The sequence below is a fragment of the Betta splendens genome, chromosome 2 (assembly GCF_900634795.4).
Source record: "Betta splendens chromosome 2, fBetSpl5.4, whole genome shotgun sequence".
Classification (NCBI taxonomy): Eukaryota; Metazoa; Chordata; class Actinopteri; order Anabantiformes; family Osphronemidae; genus Betta; species Betta splendens.
In genome coordinates this window covers 13,709,319-13,720,354 of record NC_040882.2, presented here as the reverse complement: position 1 = coordinate 13,720,354, position 11,036 = coordinate 13,709,319, and the positions used below count along the sequence as shown (strand labels likewise).

General features: G+C 42.9%; 4 protein-coding genes across 5 annotated transcripts; 3 read left to right on the top strand and 1 right to left on the bottom strand.

Moving 5' to 3' along the window:
• Positions 1-130: 130 nt before the first annotated feature.
• On the top strand, positions 131-4,228 carry si:dkey-85k7.11 (endonuclease domain-containing 1 protein). The gene is made up of 2 exons (XM_029142707.3): positions 131-2,923; positions 2,994-4,228. Exons 1-2 carry the CDS (start codon positions 2,630-2,632, stop codon positions 3,609-3,611), a joined length of 912 nt encoding a protein of 303 aa, XP_028998540.1. The 5' UTR covers positions 131-2,629; the 3' UTR covers positions 3,612-4,228.
• Positions 3,375-9,364, bottom strand: ufsp1 (UFM1-specific peptidase 1 (non-functional)). 2 transcript variants are annotated; one of them, XR_005897395.2, is made up of 2 exons: positions 8,288-9,364; positions 3,375-3,506 (listed from the first exon to the last, which is right to left on the bottom strand). XR_005897395.2 is itself a non-coding variant. In XM_041069875.2 (1 exon), the coding sequence occupies exon 1, from the start codon at positions 9,120-9,122 to the stop codon at positions 8,391-8,393; it is 732 nt and encodes a 243-aa protein (XP_040925809.1). In that variant the 5' UTR covers positions 9,123-9,364; the 3' UTR covers positions 8,238-8,390. The 2 variants fall into 2 exon arrangements, 1 of the variants encoding a protein (XP_040925809.1); XM_041069875.2 differs by lacking the exon at positions 3,375-3,506 and having other exon boundaries at positions 8,238-9,364.
• Positions 4,633-5,855, top strand: LOC114851127 (endonuclease domain-containing 1 protein-like). The gene is made up of 2 exons (XM_029142708.2): positions 4,633-4,926; positions 5,037-5,855. The coding sequence occupies exons 1-2, from the start codon at positions 4,633-4,635 to the stop codon at positions 5,628-5,630; spliced, it is 888 nt and encodes a 295-aa protein (XP_028998541.1). The 3' UTR covers positions 5,631-5,855.
• Positions 6,655-8,127, top strand: si:dkey-85k7.10 (endonuclease domain-containing 1 protein). Its single transcript, XM_029142709.3, has 2 exons — positions 6,655-7,074; positions 7,407-8,127. The coding sequence occupies exons 1-2, from the start codon at positions 6,766-6,768 to the stop codon at positions 7,983-7,985; spliced, it is 888 nt and encodes a 295-aa protein (XP_028998542.1). The 5' UTR covers positions 6,655-6,765; the 3' UTR covers positions 7,986-8,127.
• Positions 9,365-11,036: the final 1,672 nt, after the last annotated feature.

Below are 11,036 nucleotides of genomic sequence, written 5' to 3'. Positions count from 1 at the left end.
ACCAATGTCGGAGCCTGGCCGGAGCAGGGCGCACACACACCCCTGTTTACCAGCCCGGACTCCGGGGCGTGCTGCGCTTCGCAAGCACTCTTTCAACCGCACGCCGCTTTAGATGCGTGGAGCTCCATTAGCAGGAGAAACGGACTGTAGTGCAGGCGGGCATCGATGGCAGCCAGCGCTAGAGAGGCTCGCCGTGCGTTGCAGACTAACTAGACTGGCTTTCTAACAAATTCTGTAACCAGCAGCACATTAAGCACAAGTATGTTTTTGAGTTATTGGTTATTTATACCGTATACCGTGGATGACTAGGAGAACATGTGCAGTACTTTGTGAGGCGATGCGGCGTGTAGTCAACAGGGGGCGCTGTTTAATGATATGGATAACCGTACACAGAAGCTGCTTCTTCGCATTGGGGGTTCCTTGTTCAAAATACTGTAATGATTAAAACCTGAAATTAGGTTAAAAATACTAAACTCGAACGAGACACGTAGTTACAGTGTTTATGATATGTTGTCGAGGTGCAAAAAAACTAGTTTGAACTTTAATGTGATCAAATTAGCTAAATGCAAGTAGCAATCTGGAATAAAACTAATACACAAAAAAGAAGACAACAAAGTACATTTATTATTTAATTGCAGCATAACTCTTAAAAAGCATTATATATAAAATTTTAAAATTTAAAAAAGTAAACGAGAAGGATAATGAACCTAAACTGAAACGGAATGTTTAGTTCTGTATCACAATAGTTGGTTGGTGCATCAGAGCACAAATAATCACTGAATGAATAGGCCTTTAAGTAGGCTGTTAGAGGGATTTCCTAAGCTGCGTGTTCCCTTTGTGTCGTGTGGTTTGTGGTAATATTAGTAATTGAAAAGACAACAGCTGCAGGCATGTATTGCATTATTATATAACATGTTCTCGGGCCCTGTGTTACAGGAGGTTTCGTGTCATAATGCACAGAGCTGCAGGAACAATGTCATTTTACACACAACGAGCTGGAGGACTGCAACATGAGTAGTGACACAGTTCCTACCCCCTGGTCACAGCAGCGTTTCCATGTCACTGGTCCACTCATTAATGTTAATGTGAGGACAAAACAGTAATTACCATTCATTTATAATGATTGCTTATTCTAAATACAGATAGGCAAATATAAACAATACAAACAAACTATACTCACTCACTTCATTAATGATGTGCATTTAATTAATGAAAGAGTTATTCATCAAATGAAAATGTTCCAACGTAGTGAAAGGCGTTGCTGAGGTAGCCTGGTGGCATCCCCATGTAATTTGGTGGTGTCATATTGTAGCATAGTGACTGATTTCAGAGCATCTTCCCACAGCTTCCCTACTCCTTTCTGTTTTCTTTTTTTCTGAGAGAGCTTGACCTCGAGCCTGACTCCTACTGAAACTCCTTTGTTCACTGAGGATCATTGTCCTGCACAATGTGAAAGGCAGAAGATGTAGGCACTAGAGTCTAGTGGCTCATCACGAACCTCACAAAGGATGAAAGGATCCATCGGGCCAGGAGCACTTCTCACAGTGTGACAGTGAAGTGGACACATGCATCTGAGAATCTCCCATTGAACTCACTGCCATAACGCCTCACTCCTCGCACTCGTCACATTTACTGTAGTTTTCATTGCATGCAGTCATTCAACTGTGCATCGCATCAGCAGAGAAGTGACAGTCTTCACTCTGGCAACCACATAATGTTTGTGCATGTGTTGTGTCCCAAGTACAGCCAGGGATTTCCTGTAATCTTGTTTTGTCTTGTGGTTGTGCTGCAGTGGTGCAGGTTCACAATAGACTGAACAAACTTGAGATTGAGAAGTTGGTTACCTTCATTTCAATAACTGAAGTAGAAAAAAAGTCAACTCATTTAGAGCAAAGCTAGGTGAAACGTCAAGTAACATCATTTTATTATTATTTTATTACTAAAGACTCTATTATGAATCTCTATCTCTCTCTATTATCTCTATGAAGCAAACATTACATGTGGTAGTGGTGGAATACAATTTCTATAGGGCCTGTAGTGCTGCTCACATGTGCTTGTCAGCTCAGATATGTCATCACATAACATAAACATATGCTCACAGAAACCACAGTCTTTAATAGAACTTCTATATTTTCACTTATGATGATGAGAAATTCTAAGAAGATCTTTTGTACGATCTGTTACAGCCACAAAAGACATGTATTTCTGTGATCTTTTTAGTGCTGTTTCTTAACACACAGAATAATTTACAACACACAGGAAAAGCCAGACTTCCCAGAGAAAACAGTATGTGAGATATAAAACTTAAACACGTGGCTGTGTGTTAATTTAAAGGCACTAAACAGTGCACAGACGTCATATACAGTAGACGCATGACTGAACAGACATTACAAGACCAGTTAAAGGTGGAGCCAATGGAGCCTCTCTGAGCTGCTTCTGCTGCAGCTTTGCATACTGGGTCTCTGTCCAACAGACCTTTCACTTTACTAGATTACGAAGGGCAACAATACGGGAAGGTATCACGGGGAACATTTGGCATGGCCATACACATTAGCTTGTGTTAGCATATGTTTATGATGGATGGACAATAACCTTTTGTATTAACTATCCCACCTCCAGCTGTGTCGGGATGCGTCTCTTTTGCACCTGCGCCCTCTGCTTCCTCCTGCTGACGGAGACGCACCTGGTGAGCGCCACCATTTCAAACAGCTTTAGAGAGTGCAGCCATTTCTTCTACATGCAAACAGCCCCTGTAGGGATGAGAGGGACCAGCCTGAAGAGGATCTGCCAGAAGTACGCGGACAAGCCGCGTTACGCCACGCTGTACGACAGCAGCCGCCGCCTCCCGCTCTACTCAGCCTACGTCTTCAAGAAATCTGATGGAAGGAGCCGGATGGACACTCCCTGGATGTACGAGCCTCAGGTACGGCTTTGTTTCGTTAGTGTGCATCGCAAGCGCTTTAAAGCTGCTTCACCTTTGCTGTTCCCTGCAGTTGGTTTCTGATGACCAGACTGGCAACATGAAAGCTCTTCCCCTCAGAGCAGACACCCCTCCTCTGATGGAGGACAGCCAGGCTGTGCTGGAGGACTACGCGGATGCGGTGGAGTTCCGACGAGCCCCACTGAACCCCGACCTGCACCAAGCAGAGCCCGATGACAAGTCTTCCACCTACACATTGACCAACGTAGTGCCGCTAATCGCAGACGTCCTGGTTTCCTCCTGGAACCCGTACTTGGACATCATTCGCCGGCGTCTCAACAACTTCTGCCATGGTAAATCATTCATGGTGACAGGCGTGACTGTTTCGGGACGGAGCATCAAGAGAGACAACAGGGACCGTCTCACAGTCCCAAAACACTTGTGGCTGGCATACTGCTGCCCATGGTTTGACCGCAATTCGCCGTACGAGGTGAGGTTCATGTTCCCCAGTTATGGGGGCTACGCGCTGAACGAGCAGGCTCATCACAGTGTGGTGGAAGTCCCTCTGAAGAAGCTGGAGAGCCTCCTGAAGAGCCAGACAGACATAGACAGTGATATGACCATTTTCTATAAAGGCTGTATCTCAGAAAACCAGTTCAAGAAGAGAGACCTAGTCACTGTTCCAGCATGACTGGACACTTTGAAATGCATCCACAGTCATGGATGAAAACTACTGCCTTCTGGAAAAACAACAAACTAACTCAGATAAATGTTAATAGAAACAGTGTTAACTAACCATGGCCTCAGATGAAATAAAATTAAACCAGATAAATAATAATGTTAACCAGAGAGATGCTAAAGAGGAAAAGATTTATTCCATGAATACAGTATATCTACAAGAGTAGGACTAGCATAGGAAAAGTAAAACAAGACACAAAAAATCGCACAATAAAATGTTCTCTATGGTCACTGCCTGTAAATCTTTTTGTGTGGTTTTGGTTTTATTGTGTAATTTTGTAGTAATAAACTGAAAGAAACGTATTGTGCCTCAAATGTCATAGAATACAGCAAATCAGTCTATAGAATACCTGACTGTCCCACCTTGTACTCATCGCTCATCAGTAACAGTGTTGCTTCAGGGCATGTTAATTTATATAATCCAGTTGTTTATACTAAAATTTTTTGTTATATCATTTTAGATCATACATGTGTTAATGGCATAAATGAAACAAAGAATTACAAATACAACATGCAGTGTCAGTGCCAGCTGAAAAAACCCTATGACACCAGCTTGGTGTGATCAGTGAATCGTATTACATATTATTACATATTCTACTGCTTTATTGACACTATACTAAGCCTGAAATGAAATAAACCCTTCCAACCAAGAGAATTGTGATTGTATACAGCCATATATGTAGTTCATAACTAACACAGCATGCCACACAATAACGTTGGTTGTGTATTTTGGTCATGTTTGACCACATGCTTAAGGTAGATTGAGCCTGAATCACCTTCCCAGTCTTCTCCACTAATGGCCGGCTACACAGCTGTTTGTCCAGCTGGGGGTGGATCGGCTGAGCTGAATTGTTTTGCATGCTGATTCCAGATTACAGAAACCTCTGGTAGCTCTACTGAGAGCCGCATTAATCATCTGTCACAGCTCACAGACGTTAACCTTTGACTGGACTGACATCAGAGCCCTCTGAACGATGGCGTTTTTTTCACTGGTCATTTTCCTGGTTGTCAACGCGTTCACATCGGTGGTAAGATGCAGAGTGGAAAAAGAGCTGTCTGCCGAGTGCAGAGGATTCTTCTACATGGGAACGCCACCGGCTGGCCTGGAGCACGACTCGCTTAGGTTCATTTGCCAGCGCTACAACAAGAAGCCGCGCTACGTGACGCTGTACAACACTGTGGACCACATACCTATCTACTCTGCCTACACCTTCAAACGCACCGATGGGGAGAAATGCGTGGATGTGCCTTGGATGTATGAACCTCAGGTAAAGAAAACCGGTCAATAATGCTTCAAACAAAGTGATGTGCATTTATCACATTTTGAGCCTGTCCTTAGCATCTAATGTGCTCTGGTTCTGTCTGTCGGCCGTCTCAGCTCTCCCTGACCTCAGACACCGATGAGATGCAGCCCTTTCCAAGTGGCTACAGGCACATGAGTTTTGAAGATGCCCAAGCTGTCCTGGAGGATTATACCAATGCAGTCCTCTATGAACGCGGTAGCCTCAATCCAGACGAGCACCAGGACGACCCTGAAGACAAGGCCTCCACCTACACGCTGACTAATGTTGTGCCTGTGGTGCCCGACTTCAACAACAGGGTCTGGAGCAAACAGGAGCACATCATCCGCAAACGGCTGAACAACTACTGCCGTGGAACAGCTTACGTCGTGACAGGCATCACCACGTCGGGGAAGATGATCCGGAGGAACAACCTCAACCGTGTCGCGGTGCCCACTTACCTGTGGTCAGCTTATTGCTGTGCTGACTATGACCACAACACTCCTTATGATGAGCGCTACAGGTTCCCATCATTTGCTCACTATTGCCTCAATGAGGATGACCAGCAGGTGGTAGAACTCTCTGTCCAGAAGTTGAAGGAGTTCCTCAAAAAGACAATGTTTGTAGACCAGAACTTTCAAGTATTTCTAAGTGACTGTGTCCCACCGGCCCCCAGTAAAGAACATCACTAAAGAAAATATAAACACAGGGCTAAGGTGTCTAGTTTTGCCTCACCTGTCTTCTTCAGAAGCCCTTTGAACAATGTCACGTCAGTGCTTTTCATTCTGTAATATGTTTCTGGTGTCACTAGCTACTTCACAGTAACTGTGTCTGTAACTGCTATAATTTCACTTGGTAGTTCACGTGGTGAACCTTGGGTGGCTTTGGCTAAATGACATGCTGTGTCTAGTAATAAACTTTTGTAAAGTGCACTTAACTGTCTTAGATTCTTAATTTCGAGTTAAACAATAATATTAGAAAAACATGAAGAGGTGATTCTAATATTTTAACCTTTCAATTCATTTTAAACTGGGCGGTAAAATTATTACAATTATCTCTTGATCATCACCATTACATCAATGTAATACTCTCCAGGTCAACTCCACCACTCACTGTGACCTCAATAATAAACAGTATTTTTACAGTATCGCTTCCAACTACAGTGATATATAATTCAATATTTATATAGACATATTCAACTTCAACATACTGGAAAAGTAGAATTAATAGTAAAGTTGCTGTATTGAATTGAGTGAGTGTTACTCATCTAATTAAAATAAAAACAGTTAAATTCAATTATTACATAGTTCCTCACAACAAACAAGCTCCAAATCATTTGTATTGTATTTTGGATTTAAAACTGCTGCTGAATATAAGACAAACTGGTGTAAACTACACTCTGTTCTACTAATTAATTAAATAAATGGATGCAAAAGTAATATTGAAGCTTAGTTTTCACAACTTAAAGTCATTTTTAATTTAAAAAGTATCGGGTTGTGAAGAGTTTTTTTGGTTTGCACATCAGGATAATATATTTTTACAACTGATAAGATTCAGACTTTTTGAATTGCTGCTACAACACTACGACACTTTGAATATATGAAAACTACTTTACAATGAAGGATCAGTTAGCTCTATGAACAGATGAGAAGAGAAGGGAAATGTTGAACCTGATAGTGCTGAGGCAGAGGCTTCACTGGCTGCACTTCTACTTGACAACAGTGGATTCTCCACAGCGTGTTACAGGTGACAAAGGGACCTACTAGAGGTGGATAAAATATCTAAAAGGACGTAAAAAGGTATAAAATATAGAGAAGAATAGCTGTGATGGCTGCGTGTGTAAACCGTGCCTGTTCCCTGGTGACTGTCATTACTGTGCTGCTACATGGGGCCCAGGCAGGAGTGGTCGAGGACTTCAACCATGCGGAACGCTGCAAGGGGTCTCTGTACATGGGGACCCCACCTCGAGGATACCTCAGCAACTCCTTTAAGAAGATCTGCCAGCGCTACGGGGATAAACCACGCTACGTCACCCTGTACGACCCCCGCAAGCACATCCCCATCTACTCTGCTTATACCTTCAAGAAGTCAGACGGGGAGAAGAAGGTGGACTTCCCTTGGATGTTTGAACCCCAGGTGAGTGACCTGTCCAATATTCATTTAGGTTCAGGAGTTAGTGACATATCACTGTGTTGCTTCCACGTTTGAAATTGTGTTTAGAATCGCTTCCTTACATACTACATCTTTACACACATTTAGAAACACAAAGCAAATACTTCATATATTCAAATTTACTGAGTAATTTAGAAGCTAGGGAGACAGAAGTCTTTAGATCTAATAACTAGGCTATGAGACACTTTATATTATATATTAAAAAGAAAGTTTTACTTGCCCGTGGTTTTGTTTCTGTGGCAAATAGTCCAACTGTGACAGTTATATTGGGCATTTTGTGCACTGTGTTTCTCTAGTTGGCCTCAGAAAAAAGCAGCAGTAACATGGAGCCCTTCCCTCATTCTAACATGCACATGAACTTTGAGGACACCCAGGCAGTCCTGGAGGACTACGCTGATGTTGTTCAGTACGAACGTAGCCAGCTGAACCCTGACGAGCATCAGGCCGACCCACTGGACAAAGCCTCCACGTATAGTTTGACCAATGTGGTTCCCCAGATAAGAGAGTTCAGCATGGGGCCCTGGGCGGAACACCAGGACATCATCCGCAAGCGGCTCAACAACTACTGCCGAGGCAAAGCCTTTGTGGTGACCGGGGTGACCACCTCCGGGCAGACCATCCGTCGCAGCAACCTGGACCGGGTGGCTGTGCCGGAGTACATGTGGTCAGCCTACTGCTGCACAGAGTTTGACCAAAACGCACCATACTTTGTTCGCTACAAGTTCCCCGTGTTCGGAGCGTATGGGCTCAACGACCGAGTCAACAACAACATGGTGGAAGTTCCGCTAAAGAATCTGGAGAAGTTCCTTAAGGGGAGGATGGATGTGGATAAGAATTTCCAGATTTTCTATAATGACTGTGTGCCAGATATTTAAAAAGGTGTCATTTGTCAGAATGGGAGTTTATAGGGTCCAGTAAACTAAAATAAGATACGAAAATATTTAGTTATATGCAATAAAATGTTGTTTGGATTGTAAAATTAAAAATATATATAGAAAATTTAAATAAAATGCAAAAGTCTGCAAATCCCTTGTTTTGTCATAAATAGTCTAAAACTAGCTATTAGTTGTTTAGATGACCAGATGTTTACTACACAAGACAGGACTAAAGGAAGTTGACTCAAAGGGTTCTGATTGTGACAGTGATCACTCAACATTTTAATGTAATTTTCACTCACATTTAAATTACATCAAATATGTCGAATGGTAATTGATGATTTCATCCAGAAGATGGCACCACAGCTCCCCTTAAGATGATGGGTCGTCACGGTACAGTCATGGTTATTTGGCAGTCTGCGGCATGCACAGATTATAAAATGAAGACTGATCCAGGGACGACACTCTTTTCCACGCCACCCACCCTCGCCTTTGCAGCTCAGTCTTGTCTAGCTCATATCCATAATAGTGAGGGTCGATGACCAGCAGGTAGCTTCCCTGGTCCCCGGTGCACACCCCTAGAACCCCCTTAGAGGAGTTGTCCCTGTCCCCTCCCATCATGACTGGAGATCCGTGCTTCTCAAAGTGCCGATGAAGCTCTTCCACTGCGACCTGCTCCAGCTCTGCACCTCCGCCTCTAATATGCACCAGCTTACAGGGAACATCGTAGAGATAGTCAAGGACCAAGGAGGCTTCAAATGTTCCGATCCAGTCCCTGGAGCCCGAGAACGAGGCTGGCTTGTCGCCCACCGCCACCAGGGCTTGCTGCATTTCTGGGAGACTCGGGGGCGTGTTTCCGGTCTTGGAGGTCCAGTTAAAGCAAAGCCAAGAAACCATGGTCTGAATGGTGCGGTAGCCGCATCCCCAGCCTCTGTCATCTAGTCCATCGCAGCCATAATGGAAGTAAAGATAATTTCCTTTTATCAAAGAGCGCTTCACCGTTCGTGTAAGTGGGTCAGGAAGGCCGATATGAACGCAGCGAGTCAAGCTTTTAGTCGTATTTAGCACATTTCCCTCCTCGGATGCACTTCCTCCTTGGTTAATTTCCTCACAGCCCGCTGCTACACTAACGTCCATACTCACACTTTAACCCCACAGAGCATAAGTGGCCTATAACTTCACACACTTTAGTTTTTTAAGGGTCCTAGCTCACCCTTACAACTGGTGTTACAGCGAAAACTGTCCCCCGGTGAACTTGCATTGGTTCTACTTCAAAAGAATTCCGCCGATTTAAGTTTCATGCAATGGATGCACATTTCCGTTGTTGTTGACAGCTTTGTAGGGTTAAAATAAATTTGAGTTCAGTATCATTTATACGGAACACCAAAATAATTGTCATATGATTGAAAGACGTTACAGCAAACTAACTAACTATAACTAACAATTCTGTAATACATTAAAAATTTATACACAGATTATAAAATTAATAAATCATGATTTGGTTGAATGTAAGTTTCAGATTTATTATATTCATCTAAAATGTATTTTATTACAGTAGCTGATGGGTTTCTCTTTAATTCAGTTGGTGATCTACAGAGGGAGACAAAGCTCTGTGTGAATGCTGTGACACTGGGGCCTGCTTTAGACAGACTGGAGAGAACACAACCCAAATACACAACTAAATCAGACACAAGTAGTTCTTCACAAATATACCACACAAGTTTGTGACTGGGGGCAGCACAGTGGTGGTTAGACATAGCTAGAACGGCCTGGGTTTGATTTTCAGTCTTTCTGTGGACTGTTATTCACTTTGTTCCTGTGTCCGCATTGATTTTCCCCAGCTGCATGTATTTTCTCCAGCTGCATGTATTTTGAAAACGCTTTCATTAGACAGGACATCTGATAGTCAGTCACAAAGGACACTTATTAACAGTTAAGTGGGTAGAGGGACTGTTGAGCACAGACGTTAAGGATACAGCATTTATTACTACACAACTCCGTCTGTAATTCCAAACATATGCTGTCTAATCTACTGTATGTGTGTCTGCATATAGTAGCACCTCCATGCTGTATGTCTGTTGATGTTTGGACTGAGGATTTCCCTAAACCAAAATACAGTACATTCATCAGTCATGTGTTATTTATACCGGACACCAGATGAATTGCATGTCACAACATGGACTTATGTGGCGACGGGAACCCTGTTTGTAAATGTAGCAGTTTAATCATGTCTGAAGAAAGGCTAGATTTCCAATTTGATAGCCACAAAAAAAATTCAACAAAGTGGTTGAAGAACTACAATGGAACCTAAAATATCTTGGAGGCAACAAGCATGCTAAAATAAACAGACACTGCTAAGAATGGGACAGCTATGCAGCCATGTGCCGTATGTGCTTTACATCCCCTGTCTACAGTAGGAGCGCTTGTCTAGACCTGTGACAGGAAATGTGACAGACCAGAGGGGAAACCTGGAGGATTCGTGGCTCGGTGTCTTTCTTCCATGTCAACAGGGCTGCAGCATTTCCTGAATTATCTCGGAATCTCATGATGGCCTTTCTTTCATCAAAAATGAGCTTGACCTGTTTTTATAACAGTGTCTACTGTGGACAGAATGGATAAAAATACACATGCAGTTGAAATCATCTACTCATCGCAGAAAAATATTTATGTAGTAACTGTGTCCCACACTTTTTACTTTGAGCTGTGACACTTGTAGGTTGTTTGCATCCAGTTATAACGTGACAGGCCTGTCACATGCTAATCATATAGAAGGAATAGGATGTTTGTCTCCTCCCTCACCACTTTAGTCACTTATGCAATCATTTTGTGTTATATGCAAAGTTGTGGCTAAATGTGTTACATAGGTGTGTGTGTCGCAAGTGTTGGTCTTGGCACAACGCATAAAATTTGTTGTTTGATTTCTCGCTTAGCTGGCTCCTCTAAAAACATGAAATGTTCCAACACGTTATCTGCTACCGAGTCAAAACCATGTCTAGTAAAGAGAGCAGGAAGATCCAAAACTTTCACACACAATTGCAATTAAACATAAAC